We start from the raw sequence: 20570 nt of genomic DNA, 5'->3' as shown, positions 1-20570 counted from the left end.
TGGTGGGATTTTCCTTTAGAACAGCCTAAAACCTCATTTGTGGTTTTGAGTGAAATGGCATGACTATTGCCATGAAATCTGGTTGGTAAATATTCAGACAGTGCTTTGGTGAAATCTCTATTCCTTTTAAAAAAGATTTCCACTCTGAGGAGAGTCTGCAGGATGGTATTATAAAAAATTTTTAATTTTTCACCTTTGCAGTCAGCAAAAGCAAAAAGCAAATATCAGACAAAGTTATCTGATACCAGAGTTACTATTGGCATCAGTTACCATATCTAACTGTGTATTTAAAATGCTTTGTCTCCCAAATTTTGGAACCAGTTGCCTTATTTATGTTAATACGGTATATTTGTGAACAAACTTTTAAAAATGGTGGAATGTAGCTTGGTTGAGCTGCAGTTTTGCTCTTGCACACAGGACTAAAGAGTAGAATCAGTCTGATAGAACAATGTCTTGAATGCAAAAGTGTTCTGCAAAAGTCCCCTTTTCTACATACCAACATATTAGATGTGTTACTCGTCGTCGCTGTGAGAAATCTTTCAGCAAAGCACACTCCAGGATTACCTGAGAGATGGGTAAAGTGTTCCTGGAAAGATAATGCTTCAGACACTCGAGTTAAAATGAAAAGATAAAAGAGTGACCTTTAAATAAAGGTGCACCATAACACGTCCAAACTGAGAGTGGCCTTAGCCTGACACCACCAGTATCACACCAAACAGGGCCTGCTGATATGATTCTGTAAAATAGTGTCCCACCTCCAGGGATGGACAGACCGTTAGAGAGCCTCATGTGACTGTTGTCATCACAGAAACCTCGGGCCTGCTGCCAGCTGCTGGAAGGTCCAGACCTTCCAAAGATAGCAACAACCCAGCCTGCGAGTGCTGAGGATAGGGAAGCCGAATAAGTCTACACCGACCACGGAGCGGCCTGTGGAAAACTCTATGAAGATTCTCAGTTCAGCGTGTCAAATGACTGGGTATAGCACTTGATTTTTATATAGTGCTCCTATGCAAGTCCTATGCAAACACATAATTATATGTGTTTGTGCCCCGCAGACCTGCATTCTGTCAGGGAGGGGGAAATGGAAAAACAATTATTTGCCTTTGCAATAACTTCAAAAACCCACGAGAGGCCTAAACAAGATCTCAAGGAATTCTCATGCTTTATATGTTAGTCATGAAACAGCACAAGGTGGTCACTATATGTTCTTGCATGTACCAGCTTACCTGCTCTGCTGCTTCTGCAGTGCCATCTGAAATTTCACAAGCAGGCAGCCTTTAACTTAACATCCTACGCTAACCAGATGATGAATGGCTCTTTCAGGGTGAAAATGGCAGCAGTTTAATGTAAAATGCTCGTGAGGATTAGACTGCACATAAATCTTGATTTAGGAGATTCCATGTGCAGTGTCTTACAGCAGCGCGCTGATCACTCCTTTGAAAGTGACGCCAAGAGGAACAGATTCAGCAGATAAAGTGGGTGGAAACTGCAGATTAACGCTGTTCATGCTCATTTAGTCAGTAATAGATGACAAGGGCATGGTTTGAGTTGCACGTTTACTTTTAAGATCTGTTACCTTAACAGTTCATAGCGTGTTGTGCTGTGCTGTGTCATTCCAACTCAAGTTATTCCACTGTTTATATTCAACAGGATGTTCGCCCTGGCTCATATTGTGCAGGATTAGCTTTTGCATAGGATGTTTCATTTGCCAGTTTGGCGTGGCTTGTTTTACTCTCTCGGATCTTTCGAGGTTCTCTGCCAGCTTCTCTAATTGGCCTCTTTTGCCTCTGGAAACCCCCAGTGAGAGAGAGGATCTCCGCTGGACCCGTGCGGTGGTCGGACGCGCAGATGCGTCAGACCGAAGGAAGGGCGGCGCGTCGGTGCTGAGGTGATCCCCAGCTTTAAAAGCGCACAAGTTCTCTGTGCGCCGAAGCAGTGCGTCACGGAGACCCAACAGAGGCAGGATCCCCCAACAAAGAGTCAGATATCTCAGCACAGCGACGAAGATAGCCTTTCTTAGCGCAAACGTCTGCATCCCAGTCATGACCTTATTCCACGTGTTTTAACATTTCGTCGCTTATTTTTCTTCCCCACACTTTGAATGCATTTCCCCCCTCCTGTATCTGAAAGAATAGAGAACCATCGTTTTTCCCTTCCACCGAAATAATTTGTGATTTCTGATCGTGGTGAAACAGCGAGAGAGGATCCTGAGCAACAGCTGGGGGAATTTATCCGCTCCACTATATGGATAAGGAATCGTATCCGCCTGCAGCTGTACTCAGAGTTTGATCTCAGAAGTTGCTCTGCTCAAAGGGGAAAATGAAATCTGCTGAAGAGGGTGAGTTTGACTTTTTGTCTAGGCTTCCCCATCAGAAAGTTTAGTTTATATTTTATTTATTTATTTTTAATCACAGCGAGGTGCGGCTATTAACGTGGCATTTTTTTTTAGCTTCTTGTCAGTGCCTGACACTTTACACCCGCATGCGATGCATTAAACTGGGACGTGTTGTTGAACCGTGGGTCTTATCTACACTATCTCAGTATATTGTTGTTAATTACAGTATTAAAGCAGCGGTGTAGCTATTTAGTGCCCCTCCCTGCTGATTTGGACGAGGTGGGCGTGGTTCGGTTGCTGTGAATCCCTCATGACTAAAAAGTGCGCCCAATAATGTTAGTCGTTGAGGACTGACAGGGCATTGTGGGTAACAGTGTGCAAGTGCTTCAGAGGACAGTATTGAGTAGAGTCGTTTGATGGTGCTGCTCACCCCCCCGCAAGGCAAACTATCAGGATGTCAGCTAATTTTAGAAAACAGACACTTCAGTGCTACTGTATCACTCACCACAAGCAGGATTTTAAATGTAGGCATAATTTTCTTTTATTACAAGGAGTCATATGGTGCTGCATTGATGTCATAGTCTTTATGGCGGGGCCCCTAATTCTCTCTAATTTACAGCAGACAGGAGCTGCGGTGACTGCATATGTCTGTCTGCAGCCGCCGTCTCCATGCGTATCAATGTGCCCTGCTGTGGTCACACTCAGCCGGCTTCATGCACCATATAACCACAACTGCCTTTCCCATGTCAACCCCCCCTCCCCCCCCCCCGTCCTCTGCACCTAATTGTGACCTCAGCCATCACCACAGATGGGCAGAGTTTCATGTGTCCCACGGGACACTGCGGGAGCACTGGCACAACACCACAAGCTTCTCCTGGCTTGGTACAGCGTGCACCTTTACGGCATGCAAATAAACGAGTCATGTCCCTCCTGTGTTTATTTTCGATGGCTGCTAGAACATGAAACGGGCCAACAAAAGCATCAGTGTGTTTTCATAATGTTACAGTTTATGGGCACCGTGTGCATTAAGTGGTATAAATCTGGCAAATGTGGAGTGGAAAAAAATTACCTGGTTTTGCCTTTGGTTATATTTAGACTGGAGTTATTTTTGGCTCCTTTATTCGGATTTCCCACCCAATTTGCTATTAAACAATTTGGGCCATTCAGAAAGAGTTTGTATCACTGGCCTGACTGGCGTGTTTTGAGATCCTTTTCAGATGAGGCGATACCTTTTCAACTTGCATACCTTCTGCCTCAGGAAATGGTCAAGGCCAGATCCAGTAGGCAAGCTGTTCTTTTGCCATTACAGCCAACGCCTCTGCAACAGCTCTCATAAGACTTAACTTTGGCATCGGTCTCCCTCACAGTGAGTGCAGCCAGTGAATGTGTGTTTGATTATCATGGTAACAAACTCAATCTGTTTGCTTTCCAGATGCATATGGCTACACGCCAAACGTCAGTCTCTCTCTCCCACTGGGCAACCCTTGTCTTCCCTCCCAGTACCACAGCCTGCAGTCCAGCCCTGCCATATCTGTCTCTGTCACCGAGCCTCACAGTTATGACTCCCAGGATGACATGAGAGCGGCCGGATACTTTTCACCCACAAGCATCCGCCCAAACGGAGCCCCGACCTTGGAGAGCCCTCGTATCGAGATCACAGCCTATGGTCAGTTTCCTGAGGATGAGGTGGAAGAAAGCAACCTTCCTGTTGCTAAGCGAGTCAACTCCATAGTGACACTGACCATCCCTAGTGCAGATGGCTATCGTGACCCCAGCTGCCTGAGTCCGGCCAGCAGCGTCTCATCACGTAGCAACCTGTCCGATGCATCCTCCTATGAGTCAAGCTTCTCCTACAATTACGACAACTCACCCCAGAACTCCCCCTGGCAGTCTCCCTCTGTGTCCCCCAAGGGCTCCACCCTCACCCTCCCCAGCGACGGCTGCGCCTCCGGTGGCTCTCCTCGTCACTCCCCCTCCACGTCCCCTCGCACGAGTATAACGGACGACACCTGGATGGGACAGCGTGGCTCCAGGCCCAATTCCCCCTGTGGTGCAAAGAGGAAGTACAGCTTAAATGGCAGCGGAGCGCCACAAAAGCACTTCCCTTATTCACCCAACCACTCCCCAGGTCTGTCCCCACAGACATCTCCTCGCCTCAGTGTCACAGAGGAGACCTGGCTGCCAAACACCAACCAGTACACCAACTCAGCCATCCTGGCAGCCATCAATGCCTTGACCACAGATGGAATGACTGACCTCGGAGAGGGAATCCCCATGAAGGCCCGAAAAACCAGCCTGGAGCCCAGCCCCACCATCAACCTGAAGGTGGAGCCTAGAGGTGAGGAGCTGAGCCCTGGGGAGCTGTGTCAGGATGAGCACCCAGCAAATCGCATGTCCCTGAAGAAGGAGGGTTACTGTGGTGGGTTTCTGGATGTACCACAACACCCATATTCCTGGTCAAAGCCAAAGCAGTATGTCAGGTAAGGAAGGCGGTTTACTCAAGCATGAAAAAATGCAATTAAATGTAAAATTCTTCTAGTATTTCTGGCATTAGATGAGATGTGTTGTTCAAAGACCGTTATTCTTTCACTATGCCTGGAACTGGAGTGAATTTTGAGTAAGGATTAGTGTGTTTAAGTATCTTTAAGCTACTGGCTTTATCACATGCTCTGGCGTATTGCAGTGTCCACATTCTGCACATTTTACCTTGATAAGCCCATCTAAAATAAGCCCTCCTCTTGTTAAGGTGACATGTTGAACATGTATTTTTTTTTGCCACTACAGCCCATCTTTGCCAGCTCTCGACTGGCAGCTGCCATCCAGCTCCGGGCCGTACAGCCTGCAGATCGAAGTGCAGCCCAAGTCCCACCACCGAGCCCATTACGAGACAGAGGGCAGCAGGGGAGCAGTGAAGGCTCTGGCGGGAGGACACCCAGTCATTCAGGTCTGCTAGAACCAGTGCTTCTTATTTGTATTTTGACTTACAGTGACTTTATGTGAAGAATAATGTTTTTCCTTTGTCTCATATGAGCATTTTAATAAGCAACGCAATCTAGAATTTCAAAAGAAGGTGGCTTAAAAAAACAAAGAGATTCACATTTATCATCTCCTGACTGGGAACGAAGCTTCGGTTTCCTGCGGTAATCGGAGCAACACATGGTTCGGCCATTAGGCTCATTTTTACTCCGGCTCCTTACCTCGTCACTTCTCACCTCAACACCTCCCTCCTCTAGTCTTTTACCTCATGTGTTAAAAAAGATTAGAGCGACATGTGTTTCATGACCTGCCTCTTATGTTATTTAAAGATGTCACATTTCTGAATGGAATACCATAGGTATGCTATTAGACAGACCAGTCCACTCAGTCAGTCAGTTCCTGTCCAGACGAGGGTGACTCAGATTTTTCCATTGCGTTTTCAAGTGCAACGCAGACAGTTACGAACTAATGTAGCATGGCCAGTAAGAGCTTAGTCATGAGCTTTAACCACAGTAGCTGTGGTGGTCGAGTCCAAGAAGAAAAAATGTGGACATCTGCAGATGTTTTGGTTATAAACCCATCTGGTCCCCCAACCATTACGCCACACCGCTGACCTCAGTGTTTGAATAAATAAAGGGTCTGCAGAGAGGCGTTAGACAAAGCGAGTGTAAGGAGTTCTGTTGGTTTTATTAACACCTTCTGGCTTTTTATTAACACGTTACAAAAAGTCAACAAATTTACTAGACACTCTTGTGTTTTTCCTTCGCTTTTGATAAAATATTTTTTTAGACTAAGCAGTTTTGCATGTTTCTTCGGGCATGAGGGAATTCTTACATTGCTATAGAGTGATTTTAATGTACCCAGTTTGTGAACTGCTGTTTTGAAGCCCTGACGTTGGTATATGGGGCATTGCTTTGTTGTTTTTTGTTTGTTTTGTTGTGATGAAGACATGCCCATGTTTAGATTAGTTGTCAGGGAGTGCTAACTACTACCTTGGTTAGCAAGGTGTATCTGTATTTCACTGGGATAGAATTAGATGAAAACTGGGGCATGAAAGTTTACTTCCCTCGCAAACTGACTCTGACTCCTTTGTCTGTTTTAATCCAACCAAATACTGAACAATATGATACCGTGCCCATTACTCAAAGCAGCCTTTACTAACACGTAACATTAATACAATTTAAACTGGTTATAAAAAAAATCCCATCTCCAAACTTGGCCATTTAATCTAGTGTATTAACTCATCAGCCTCAAGTGGCCATTAGAAGAACTGCAGTTTTTGATATTTCAAATTTACTTGGATTTTTCTGCTGCTGAGGTTGCTGTTTGGTTTCATATCCATGCAACATGTTCACTCTCAACACATTTGGACTTAAGTGCATTAAAATAAGTGATAATCAAATAAGATGGACTGGATATTGATAACTATATGATATAAAGTTTGATTTTGTATCATGAAAGGGAAAGAACCAGCAGCATGCTAGTCAAAGAGCCCTTAAATCTACTTAACAAAGAGCTTATACAACTGTGTATTTATCTGAGAGAGAATTTGGCATTTTTGTTGAGTGCACAAACTGCGCAATAGTGACAAAAAGTCTGTCAACACAAGTTAAAACTCTTGACCTTTGAGTGCGTCATGGATGAGGAGGGGCAGCTCATAGCTGTGGCTAGTGATGTTGAGGATGGAGGAGCACCAGGAAACAAACACATATACTCTATTTTTGTTGCTAATTTTGCATTTGAAAAAGTTTTCCTGTGATTGATTTCGTGTAACTAATTGCAAACAGCATTCGTCACAGTTGGTATTAAAAATAGGATGTAGTGACGTCTTTTTTCCTGGAGTGATCTTACTAAAAGGTTAAAAGTAATAGTGTTTGAATGGAAGTCCTCTGTTTGTTGGACAGAAATATTATATTTGTATGCAGCGTTGGAATAGAAAAATCTGGAAAGCAAAACACGTTGTATTAGCCATAGTGTCGCAACTACAGCCGCACATCTGTGTGAGGCTCACCATGAGAAGGTGCTAATGATTTAATGACAGGGGTCTGGGTTCACCTCAACTGAAATAGAGAGTGTGTGTTCTCTTTAAACCTCCCCCCCAACTTTTTCTGCCAGCTACCACCCCAACCACACAGACTTCCCTTTGTTTAGGAAAGTTCCTCTCTGTACGGCTGACATCATCGCGCCCTGCGTCCTGCGGAGGCGGCAGCAAGCTAAACCACACACGTTTCTGGCAGGCTGTGATGGAGATATTGGAGGGAGCCTCAGACAAGGCAGCTCCATCTCTGCGACTTCCTGATTACACGGTGCGCGCAGCCTCTGCCGCGGACGCTGGCTGACGAAGCCTCTGCGGCTCGTCCCGTCGCTTTTCTGACTCAAACCCTGCCCAGACTTTACAGAGTTTATTCTGGAAGGTCCTGTTCAGTGTGGTACACGTTTTCTCCACCTCTAGCATCAGCACAGTTAAACTGGCTGTTTTCTGTTCTTTTTCAATGCCATCACTGCTGCCTGCCTCAACCACACCCGCCCTTGCACCAGCAGCAGACTGAAGTATGCCCCTCTGAAGTGCTGCGTCCAGTCCTCACCGCAGCTTATGCTCAGGGTTTCAAGCTGTACTTTGGTGGAGAGGAAATGCTCTGTATTCATGTCTGTGAGGTCCTCTTTTTCACCCTGTCTGAAGTAAGCTTTTATGATCTGACCAAAAAGTACCCAACATGCTCTTTTGAAGTATGTTTTTGTAGATTTAGATGCTGTTATTTTGGCGTCATGTGCTTTTTCTTGGCCTGTGTAATTAGTAAATGTCGTGTGAGACATACTGGGTTATCTCTCTTTGAAAATAAAGATGGAGGATTCCCTTTTATAACCATTTTAGAGTTGCTGGGGCATCACAGGAATGGAAAGGAAGCGCTGGTCGCCCTCACCCGGCCGGAGTCTCGGCATTCCTCTTGTGGGTGATAATGTGAACTGGGGAGGCTTGGCTGCTTCGCCAGCGTCAAACTGCCAGAGTGAAAGAGCAGTGGATTTACATGAAGCTGTATCTCAGTGATTTTAATTGCATCAACAAATCATAACTGTTGTCTGCTCGAATTGCTTTGTAAAAACATATGATTCAGATCACGGAGCAGAAAAACTAAAAGGGAAAGGTTTCTTAATTTCATGATTGCTGCTTGTGTCTTAAAATGATGGATGATGATGCTGACATAAATTACGAGCATTTCTAAATGGATGCTTTGTGAAGGTTTGGAAGCAAAGAAACCAAAAACAGCTGAAAGCAGTCAGATGATATTATCAAGTTTGATTATTTCTATTTGTCTAGACTTTGTTGCTGATAATAATTCAAAGCAGATAATCAGTAATCTGTAAGTAATTACAGTTTGAGAGTAACTAACCTCGCGAGCAGACTACCTCACTTCATCACACTCCTTCCTGCTGCCTGAATAAACAGCATTGCTAGGCAGCAACCCATTTCCTTACACAAATATACGGGGCTTTCGCAGGCTCTTAACCCTGACAGGGATCCTCCTCCAAATCACATGTTATGCCTCCCCAGTCTGAGGCTTTCACTCTCATTGTGGGCGCTGCTCGCCTCGAGTGCTCCCCTTATGTAAGTGAAAAGTGCGGTCTTCATTTCAACATTTCCACACTGATTGTTTCAGCCGACACTCTTTTCCAAAGTGCCTTATAATTAGTCGGGGTTGAGTGTCGGCCTCTATTACGCTTTGACGGGTCTGTGGATGACGATGTGCGTATAGTGCTCATTTTATAACACTTTGCTTGCAGACTCAGACCAGTTTGACTCTTAGAAGCTCTTAATCAGTCAAGATAAAGTGCTGTTCTGCGTGATAGCATGCAATAAAGTCTACTTAGTTAAACTGTATTTTTGAATACATTTGAATACTAATAGCCCATAGAGAGAGGAAAAAAACGTCCCAATACTTGACCCTGAATGGCCAACACTAATCCAAACCTGATAACTGGAGGCATTTCAAGTGAAGCAGAATTGCTTAATGTAATTTAAAAGATGGAAAAACTTTAAGACTGTTTAGCCAAACAGGAGCAAGTCCAGCTGGGATGTTTTGGTTAAAGATGGAGGAAATTTAAGAGCCTAAAAAATTACGGATTGGAAAAAAAAGAGCACCTTTTTTTTTAAAGTTCATTTTTATATTAATCCACATGTTGATGTTTGCTGAAACATATTAATCATGGTTTAAAAATAAAAAAATGTTGCTTTTCTCTGTTTAGTTTCCTCAGTTTAAATTGACAGTGGTGTAAAATGTCGAGCCTCACTCATATTTACTTAGATGTAAACATAAAACTAATGTTAAATATTCTGCTGTAATTCTTCTGTATGGATAACATACATAACTCTCTGACAGGGTGTCAATAGTAGCCGCTGTTCTCAAATTTCAGCCTGCGGGTTTGGGCCTCATGCCTGCACTCTGCAGTCTGGGAGGTTGAGGTCATCCTGGCAGGAGGCCTCTTGTCAGGCAACACCTATGAAGGTCTGGGATTACTTTAGATGCTCTGGGACGAGCCCACCAACTGTAGCAAGCAGCGCTGCCGCGCCGCCTCTGTTACGCCTGCAATCGTTTTGCTGATAAACATCAGAGCAGAGTCAATTCCGAGAGTTTAACTTGACCCTGATTGTCCCTGTTTGGGTCTAAACGGCTCGACCTTGACTTTTCCAAAACACTGCCTCAGTCTTGTCACAAGGCGAGCATGGTGCTCACAAATCACAAAGCTGCAGACTGTAGGTGTATTTTACCGCTCTTTGGCCCCATGAGATTGAGCCACTGTTGGATCAACATCTTGGCAGACCTGACATGAACTCGTAGAGGAAGTGGACACAGGCTGTTGGTAGTAAATTAAAGATGAAAAGGGTGATGATTACACGGTCCTAAAAGGCTACTTTGTTGGAAAACCTGACCTCTGAAAGACCTGCGTTTCGTTCTGACAGTTTGTAAGCTTGACCGCACGTCTGTCGTTTCTTTGTCTCTTAGCTTCACGGCTACATGGAGAGCGAACCCCTGACTTTGCAGCTGTTCATCGGCACAGCTGATGACAGGCTGCTGAGGCCACACGCCTTCTACCAGGTCCACCGCATCACAGGCAAGACGGTGTCCACCCCGAGCCACGAGGCCATGCATAACAACACCAAGGTTTTGGAGATCCCACTGCTACCAGAGAACAACATGCGGGCCATGTGAGTATCGCCCGACTAAAAAAACAGCTCAAGACTTGACTTGGACATCCAGTCTCAAATTGTTTAAGAACTGGCGTGCACTAGAATGACTGTGATTTTCCCTGAAGCACTGGTTTTAAACTGGGATGAATCTGATTGGCAGTGAAACCTTTTAAAGAGTCATTTGAGACAATAGCAATGCCAGTCTCAAGTCATTAACCAAGAAAGCACATTTTGTACAAGCCCATGTCACGTTTGGTCACTGACAGGAAATCCAAGTGAAATCTCCTGTCCCTTGAGAAATGTCCTTCAAGTCCATCAAGAAAAGTCATGCCATGTTTTGAGTCAGCTGAAACAAGTCCAAGTCAAATCTTTTAATTGTCCACGAGCAAGCGCAAGTCAAGAGCGGACCATTTCGTCAATGTTCCTTCAAAGCTCTCGCAATCAAGTCCTTTGACTTGTTTGATTTTGCTTTCAAGTCAACATTCGACTTGAATATTTTAACGTTTAAATCTTAAATGAATGACTTAGATTTCACAGCAAATACACAATGAGTCCAAAAGACTTGAAATAATAATTCTTGCTATGATGAAGTTCAGTGCAGCCAGTAAACACCAGCTGCTGTGGTAGCTGTAAAAATGCATCTTCACTGTTATCATATTAAAGGGATACTAAAATCAAGGGAATTTATTTCAACAGAGGCATCAGTCTGGTCTGGTGAGAGGGGAATTTTACTCCTCTCGGGCTTCTAAAGCCTCATCAAAGCATGTTAGATTGCTGCTTTTGATTTATCTGTGCAAGTCTTTGAGCTTGCATGTCTCCTTCAGGGCTTTAGTTTTGCTCTTGAAGTGTTACTCTCTGCACACAGACGGGTGGCTTTTCCCATTTTATGAGCTTCAGAGATCAGATTACTGGGAAGGCTTGGGGCTGCTAACAGGGGACCCGGGGTCTCTGTCTGTGCTGCAGGTAGTAACATCCTGCTACCATCAGCACTTTCCCTGCTTTTTAATGGATGTAACACATAAGCTCCACTTATACAACGACTTCACCTCGGGGTATGGTTTCTTCACAGTACTGACAGAGTACGCGAAGGGATTTGTGGTGGATTTGACATGTGCTCCAGTCCAGTGTTACGTATATATGTTTCATAATGCGGTATAGGATACAGGCGTTATTATATCCCTGGAATAGTTAATCATGATGATTTAGGAGGAAAAGTTTCAAATTAAATTGTTAAGCAACACCAACACAGATTTGTTTTTTGCTGCTAATGAAGCCACAAGAGTCGAGTTGGTATGAATTCAATTAACTCTTCATAAATGAGTGCCTTAAAAGAAAAAAAGTTTCATTTTTTGTCCCCTTCTTCTAAAAAAAATGAAAAAAAAAAACCAACCCAAAACTCACTAACGAGATCCCTCAGTATGTGATTTTTTTTTTTTTTGCAGTCAGTCTGTTTGTGTAGGCAGAGAGCAGAACAGCTGGGGTCCTTAGCATCAACACCTGATTACTTCACCAGTGAAGCAGACCCTGGTGTCTGCCCAGAAGAATGTAAGGGAGTGTCCGAGTGTGTGTAAAAGTTGACATTAAGTAGGCTTTGAGGAATGCGGCATCAAGTAGCAGAGCGATGGAAAAGCCAGAAACCGTTTGGAAAGGCCTGAAGTACTGAAGTATGAAAAAGTTAGAGGAGTTCAGTGAAGAGGGGGGGGGCTTATTAAGTGTCCGATGAAGACTTTGACTCCTCAAAATACATCTTATAGCCAATTCCTGGTGGTGAGATTTGTGCAGGGGCAACAATATTTAAGGAGCCAGCTCATGTGGATTATAACAAACAGATTCATGAAAAATTGAATGCTTCCAGGCTTTTTTTTTCTGTAGAGCTTCAGTTTTACCCCAGAGCAGGTCCACTGAGGTGTAAAAGCTCTGCTGGGAGTGGTGATGTTAATCTTCTGTTGACAGCCTTCTTCAGGGCTACAGTGATGAAGTCCAGAGTGAAAGTCTTTGCTACATAAATCCTGATTAAGTGTGAGATTATATATGTCATAAACGGACCCAGCAGACTCTTTGTCTTGTGTCTTTGCAAACACAGAATCGACTGCGCGGGAATCTTGAAGCTGCGTAACTCGGACATAGAGCTGAGGAAGGGGGAGACCGACATCGGACGCAAGAACACGCGTGTGCGGATGGTGTTCAGGGTTCACATCAACCAAGCCACGGGGAGAACGGTGTCTTTGCAGGTGGCATCAAACCCCATCGAGTGCTGTAAGTACATCGACTCATATTTGTTCTGCTTTGAAAATGCCAAACTTGAACTCATCAGCCTTCTACAGTCGTTTAAAGGGCTCGATTAGCTTGGACACGGGTAAAAGCGTAAGATAGTGTCACTGTTCCCAGCAGGGAAACTCATTCTGTGCATTTAACAGACTCTAAGTATTACGAGGAATGAGCATCCACCATGATGCGTCACTTCCACTTGTAATTTGCTGAAAAGTCATTTTGTTAATACTGGTTCATTTGAAGACTTTATCCCAGCTGAGCACCGAATTCTAGCAAAAAGAAGTAAATAAAGAAAATAGACTACAGTCTCCAGAGGTTTCCTTCTAACTGTGACTTGCTGGCTCACAGGTATGGTGTAAGAATCTCCTCACATACCTGCAGTGCAACAAGACATCTAAACAAACTTGACCTTCAAAATAAAAGCACTACAAGTAGAAATATGATTTAAGAGATGCAAAATCAGTGATTTTTTTAAATTTCTTGAAAAATTATCTGGATTATGTGATAAATATAACGATAACAATTAGACCAGTTATTTGTTTAAGTGCCTTTGATAGGCAAATTTACCTAATATTTTTGTGATGGCAGGAGAAATCATAGGGAACTCATACAGCCTAGCACCCTTTTACCGCAAGGCACAGTGCTAACCACTGAGCCTTGTGCTGCCTAAATGGCTGTCACACCCCTCTAAAGGATCAGAAGTATCCACTATATTTAACTTAATCAGTGTGAGACAACTCTTCCGTGTGAATGGGTGCTTTGTACCAGACGAATATCTCAACATTTATTGGATAGACAGACACTCACACAGCTGCTGACGGGGACGCAGACAGGCTTGTTTTTGTGAAATACTGTATCGTGTTCCAGTTTTAGACTTTTAATAATTCCTCAAATCAAATGGAGTGAGATTAGAAAGACAACAAAAGTCCATGTGACTGGTGGTTGTAAGTGGATGCCGCTCGATTTAAAAAGATCACAAGACCGAAGGACTGGGCAGTAGATTAATCAGAAACGATGAGAACTGATTAATCCTTAATTGATTAACCAAATTGACGTAAGCTTCTCAAATCTGAAAATTTCAGTTTTTTCTTTGCGAATCAAATTTCGTTATCCATTTCTCGACCAGATCAGAGAATATTAATAAGCAACGTTGGACTGAATCAAAATTATGAAAGAAGAGAACAGCTGTAGATTCTCTGATAAAGATAAAAGAAAAAGATGCAGCCATGTAACGAGAGCCACTGAATGTGGTTCATGTGATAGTGAACTACACTTTAATGTAATAGTATTAACCCTGTAAAAGCTTTTTAAGCCTGGCTCAATAAACCCCATTGACTGCACTGCACTGGAGTTGACCTTTCAATGGACCGGGCTACATTCAGGCAGATCAGCCACTTCATGTGGTTCTGGCACCAAGGGCTGCCACACAGATTAAGTCTTATGAGGTAAATGAAAGACAGTAGTTAAACCATGAGCTCAACCCCTTCAAATAGACCATTGTTAGTTTTTGAACGACTGCCACAAAGCAATTGTTTTTGACCAAAATTCGCCTGGTGTGTGAGCGAAGCTGAAAATGACACACAGGCGAAGAGCAGCAGAGAGATGTGGGAGAGATTGATCGTTTCCAAAGACAGGGAATTAGAGTTTTATCAAAATCAGAAAACAGCAGCATCAAATTACAAAAAGATGATTCTCATGTGAGGCAAATATTCAGCCTCTGTTTATGTATCCAGGTCAATCAGAATGAAATTACACGGGCTAAACTTGGCTAAGACATCAGCTTTACATCTAGCTGAAGACAGAACAAGGTTTGCGAGTATTTTGTGGCGTGTGATAGATCGTTTTGGAGAGGGGGAAAAAATGAAGGCAAACAAGGAATGAGAAAGACAGGCCAAAAGGTAAGAGTGAGGCGTAAGGAGGATCAGGAGAGGAAATATTTGAGAGGAAACATCCTCTATAATTTAAGGGAAACACAAATAAACACAACATGAAGCCTCTCTATGCTTACTGCCAAACAGGGATCTTAATTTTAACATGGAGAAGTTGAGGTTTACAGCTCTGTGAAAGCTGTCTAGGTAGTGATTCAGCCTCGGTCTGGATGCTCAGGTCTGCATGGGGAGTGGGTGTGTATTAGCTGAGCGATGAGGCCCGGTTTGTTTTTTCCCTCCCACAGCTCAGAGATCAGCCCAAGAGTTGCCGCTGGTGGATAAGCAGAGCCTGGAGACGTGTCCCGCCCCCGGAGGGGAGAGGATGCTCCTCGATGGACACAACTTCCAGCACGACTCCAAGGTGGTGTTCGTGGAAAAGGCTCAAGGTAAAGCCGGAGGAGATTTGGGAGTTTGCGCTGTTTCATCTCAGTGCGGCAGTGTGTGTATGTGTGTGCGTGTGTGTGTGAGTGTGTGTCTCCCTTTCTCTGCTGTTGGAGAAACCCCAGGACTGCTCCTCCCCTCCCAGCTCCTCTTCCCCCCCCGCCGTCAAAATATCCTCCATTCTGCCAGAGTGCCACATGTGGTGCACATTAATGCGCTGTATTTTTAACCCAGCAGATTTACTTTTGCAGAAGTTTCCATTGCCTGTTCAGCAGAGGAATGGATCACAAATGCAGCATGTGTTGCGTATGTGTGTGCGTGCGCATGTAGGTGGGTGGCTGTGCACGTGGTCTGGACACTTTTGTGTGTGTGTGTGTGTGTGCGCGCCTTGCGTCAGTATTTGTTTCTCTTTTTCTTACGTTAAGCCGTTTTGGTTAGGAGGGAGCGGGGACTGCTCCCAGATGTTGATACGACAAGGTTTACAAACAGCAATTTCCTTGATTAGCTTTAGCAAAGCAACGTGAGGTACAGTTTGGGCCAAGGCTGAGCAATGTAAACACGTGTGATCCTATCAGGACGGTGACTCATTCAAAAAAAAAGAAAAAGAAAGGAAGCCTTTTCATTGTTCCACCTGTGGAAGAAGGAATTCAAGGCTGCACGGGCACACAGGCAGCCCACCTCCAGCACTGTACGATGGAGTAGTGAGATTGTTTATTAACTCTAGGAAGAAAAATCTTTTCCTTTCTGCGCAAACTCTTTGTTTAAGGCTGATCTCATGAGGTGAAAAGGGCAGATCAGAGGCAGAACTAATGTCATGTGATGAATTAGACCTGACACCAGAACCATTTCTTGGAGCACGACATGAAGCTCTGGGTTGAACAGAAATGAAAAATATGCAATATCCACTTTGTAAATAAGGAGTCTTTCTCACAAACTGAAGTTAGCCTTGGAGTCTCATAGGAATTGTCCTGACACCTATACCTATACACGCTTCCCCTATATAATGTGATTAAAAACAACAGTGGATACGTTTTCATTGTTATGCAGATGATACCTAGCTATATTTACTAATGAGACCTGATAACACAAATTAGTTTCTGCATTTCTTGAAGACATAAAGGTTTGTAATGACCCCAAACATCCATCCATTCGCTTCCGCTTATCCTTTTCAGGGTTGCGGGGGTGCTGGAGCCTATCCCAGCTGTCACAGGGCAGGTCGCCAGTCTGTCACATGGCTAACACACAGGGACAGACAATCATTTGCACTCACATTCACACCTATGGGCAATTTAGATTTTTCAATTAACTTATCCCCACAAAGTGCATGTCTTTGGACTGTGGGAGGAAGCCGGAGTACCCGGGGAGAACCCACGCAACCACACCATGCTACCGTGCTGCCTAATAACCCCAAACAACCTCATAAAAATGGTGTCCTACTGTTGTGAAGAACCTAGGACTTGTTTTTCACCAGGATGTATGTTTCTATGTGGACATTAAACTAACATTAGGACTGCTTTTTTTCATCTACTAAAATAGAAACATCCTCTGCCATCCTGTCATGCTGAAAAACCAATTCATGCATTTTTCCATTTCTAGACTGAACTATTGTAATTCATTATTATCAGGCTAACATAAAATTTCCCCGAAAAGCCTTCAGTTGATTAAATCCCTGCACTTAGAGTACTAAGAAGAACTAGAAAATAAAGTTCATGTTGCTCCCATATTAGCTTCTCTTCACTGGCTCATTGTTAAAACCAGAACTGAATTTATGTGCAGTTTGTCGCACAGTGTGTTGCTAGCTAAAGGTCCAGCTCCTGTATTTCACAGGGAGAGAAGAGAAAGAGAGCTAACTTCACTCAGAGATGGAGAAAGATAAGAAAGACAGGAAGAAGAGCGCTTGATAAACTTGAAATGTAATGTTTACATTAAGTCCTCCTGTTTTTAAATCTGATATTGGCTCTGTACATTACGTATTTTTCATTTGTGATTATTTTTTTAAATTATTTAAATCAATTTGTTGAATATTTAGATAAACCACATTGCAGGTAGATATGAAATGTGGTTGAAAGCTTCAGACACAAGTGTGAAAGTGCTGTCAAACTACTGTCTACTACAAAACTGCCTTTTTCATAGATACCAATTATCTCTATATATGTAACCTTTTTAGTCTGCCTCCTGGCGTTTCATCCAATCAGTGTGTCCTGCTTAGCAAACCACATATTTTTGACCCTAAATTGAGCAAAGCATTAGTTCGAACAAGCCGTGAAATCTGCCTCAGCTGTAAACTCGCCAGATGAGCTGCTCCACAGTAGCTGATCGTTCAATTGATATTGAACTGATATTTAAGATAAACTTCAGAGTGGACTATTTTATCTGCTTTAACCTGCCTTCAGTTGCTGGACATCTATAAGCAACTTGGCAACCCATCTCCAGCCCAGCTCTTCATTTCCATGCTGTCTCTGACTCATTAAATGCATGTGTCATCTCTGATGCCCGCTCTGCTTTGAATGGCTGGTTTGCTGCTGTTTCTGCTGCCTCCTGTTTTCCATGTATGAAAGAGCAGGAAGATGCAGTGACCACGCCTTATGCTTTCCACGTATCCTTTCGAAAGGGTGGAGAGGTCCCAGAACAGAACCATGTTGCCGAATATAAATTAATAACAATTTGGCTGAAGCGGATCTGACTGAATTGTGTGTTTCTGTTTGACCCAAACTCTGAGCTCATTGTAAATACATTCATTTGGTTCATTTACAAAGGAAACAAAACAGAAACGTCCAACATGTTTGGGTCTTTAGCTACTCTGGTTCTCCTTGAGCTTTGAATCTGGCCGTCTTTAGGGCCTCGTGGACTGATGCTTATGGGTGTGCTCCCTTGTTTTTGATGAGGGTTTCCCTGCGTCTGGCACCAGCATCAGATTCCTGGGCAATCCTACCATGGAAACACCCTTGAGCCAGGCTTCCACAACACTGCCCCCCCTCCACTTCCCTCCATCCTTCCACCTCTTTATCCAAGCTGCTTCTTTGCCACCAGCTCTCAGTTCATTAACTCTATGAGCTGCGGGCTCCCTGTGGATCAAACTGGTTCTTCTTTACAGCTGCTCTCTGTATAAACACACAGATAAATAGAAACAGTAGACTAGTAGAGACGTCATTACTCTCTGGGGTGAAATGGCATCACTGATATAATAAGATACTAACTAATAAGGCCAAGGACTAAAGGCTCAAATCTGCATATTTAAAAAAATATACAACTCATCTCTGTTTTCAAATCTTCATGTAGAACATGTACGCTCTGGAAAAGTTATAGACTTTTATTGTTTTTTTACTCGTGCCAAAGCGGAGCTCTGAGAAACCATTTAACAATCAAACTCATAAATCCGGAGTGGTGGATTTTGTTGCCATAAAGGGCTTAAGCATTTATTTTTACCGATGGACAATTTTCCTGCAAATCTTCCAATAAAGCGCTCTCACAAAATAACTTTCACAAAGCTGCGGTAACAGAACATGCGGACGCTGACAGATGCAAATATTCCTGAGAGTTGTGTATTTGCATCCGTCCTGTACTTACAAGTGAATACGACTGTGTGTGTGTGTGTGTTTTAGTCAGAATTTCCCCTGCAATTATAGCCAGGATGAGTGACCCTGCCTTAAGATGCCAACTTGCTAAAAAAAAATCAATTTGTTTTGGTTTTTGTTTTAGTGTCCGATGGATTTTTTTTCCCTCTTGCGGTAAATAATGAAAAACTTCTGGAGTGTGAACGTGACAAGAGATGGTGACCTTGAGACCTCGTGTTTTTTGTGCATGTGCAGTTTCATGTTTTTCAGTTTGTTTTTGTTGCTGCCCGTGACTCACGCTCGTGAAGGAAATCCCTGTTTCCCATAGAGACATGCACACTCTGTCACCTGCTCTTTAACACACAGTCTGAAAACACAAACTGGCTTTGCTTTATCTTGCCCACATGTCCCGCCTTTAGCAGAAATGGCCAAGATAACATCGGTTCAGCTGCCACTCGTGACTACAGCCAATCAGTCATAAGAGATTACTGTATGGCTTTGGTGCTGCAGACATCAGCCTGTAATCTAAACCTAACTCGATCTCACCTTGCTTTCATTTGCAAAATTACTGCCCAGGAGATGCTTTCTGTGATAAGTCGCAGCCACTCCATGTAGGAAATTAGGCCCTGCTGTCCTCTAGTCACCTCTTTGTGTTGATTAGTACTGGAAGACTTCATTTGTTGTCAGCAGGAGTACAAACTGTACCTTGGTTATTTAAAAAAATAGATATGCACCGATAAAAGTAGACATATTATGTTCCGTTTATGCTGTTGTAGTGGTGGATGCTTATGTTAAACGTGGGCAAACGTAGACATATTGGAGTCAGCGTATGTACAAATAATCCCTGTGAAACAAGGCTTTGGGTTTCAGGCTACTCTAAAAGCTTAGGCTCGGACAGATTTTTCTACTCTTGGCTCTGGATGATGTCAAAGAGAGCCGATATCTCTAATGTGGTTTTGTCAGAAGCTCCACCCACCTGTGCTCAAAACTTCTGTTTGTGAAGGGCTGCTAATCAGAAGATTGGATACCCTTAAAGGAGAAAGCTATCTTTAAGGGCGATGATCTGAGGCTCTGCACCGAAGCCCAGCTAAAGATAAACAAGGATTATTCTGAGCTGTGACTCAAAGAAAATGGAGCTAGAAGTGAGCATCGCAAGTCCAATGTAAGGTTACAAAATGTGACAAGTTTGTTGTGAAGTTATAAGATGTTTCATAACCTTACCTCATAACCTCATAACCAGCTAGGATCTTTCTCTTTCTCTCTTAAACCTTCATGTTTAATCCCAACCAGTCATTGGAGATACGCCCTCGCTGAGCTTGATTCTGCTGAACATTTCTTCCTCTTAACCCTTTATTGGCCAAGGAACCATATATGTTACCCTATTGCATCAGAACAATGAAAAAGAAAATAGAAAAAAGTTATTAAAGTTAAACATAAGTTCTCCAATAGCATGCTAGGGTTGAGTATTTGAATTTGAATGAGAACTGCTGTTGCTGTCTCTTCTCTTTTAATGTTTGGGATCCTGCGATGTGGAGAGTTACCCCCCTTTATGACCAAGTTCTAAGTTTTGTTCTAGTCTTGTTTTTGTTGTTGCTGTTTTGGTTTTGGTTTAAGAAGCTGGTTTGATTTTATTCTCCCAACTGTTTTTTTAAAAATCTGTTTTAATCATGCTTGGACTATATGACTAACATGATAAACAAACCTCTCAGACCCACTTACTAGTTTCCAGCTGCATCACATGGTCTTCATTTAGTAAATGGTGTTGACTAATGGAGCTAAAAAAGGATCTTCTTGGGGTTTTTTCTGTCTTCAATATTAGATTTTAGCAAGGCCTGCTGCGTCACCTGGATGCTGACATTTTCCCCCCAAATTTGATGATAACTGTATAGTTCAGAAAGCGTCCATTTGGAACGATAACAACTGGGCTGTTTCACAACAGT

The 20570-nt window shown here is 43.3% G+C and overlaps 1 protein-coding gene across 1 annotated transcript in view; it reads left to right on the top strand.

The window, feature by feature from the left end:
- The first annotated feature begins 1949 nt into the window (after positions 1-1949).
- nfatc1 (nuclear factor of activated T cells 1) overlaps positions 1950-20570 on the top strand; it is a 47743-nt gene continuing 29122 nt past the window's right edge. The window contains exons 1-6 of the mRNA XM_065470481.1: positions 1950-2338; positions 3768-4815; positions 5120-5279; positions 10312-10514; positions 12580-12752; positions 14941-15081. Of these exons, the coding sequence (XP_065326553.1) occupies positions 2320-2338; positions 3768-4815; positions 5120-5279; positions 10312-10514; positions 12580-12752; positions 14941-15081 (1744 nt within the window). The 5' untranslated portion in view covers positions 1950-2319. The remainder of the gene's footprint in view (positions 2339-3767; positions 4816-5119; positions 5280-10311; positions 10515-12579; positions 12753-14940; positions 15082-20570) is intronic.

This window comes from Pelmatolapia mariae, linkage group LG22 (genome assembly GCF_036321145.2).
Source record: "Pelmatolapia mariae isolate MD_Pm_ZW linkage group LG22, Pm_UMD_F_2, whole genome shotgun sequence".
NCBI classification, from domain to species: Eukaryota; Metazoa; Chordata; class Actinopteri; order Cichliformes; family Cichlidae; genus Pelmatolapia; species Pelmatolapia mariae.
Note: the sequence above shows the minus strand (reverse complement) of the source record. Positions and strands in the feature narration are given on the sequence as shown.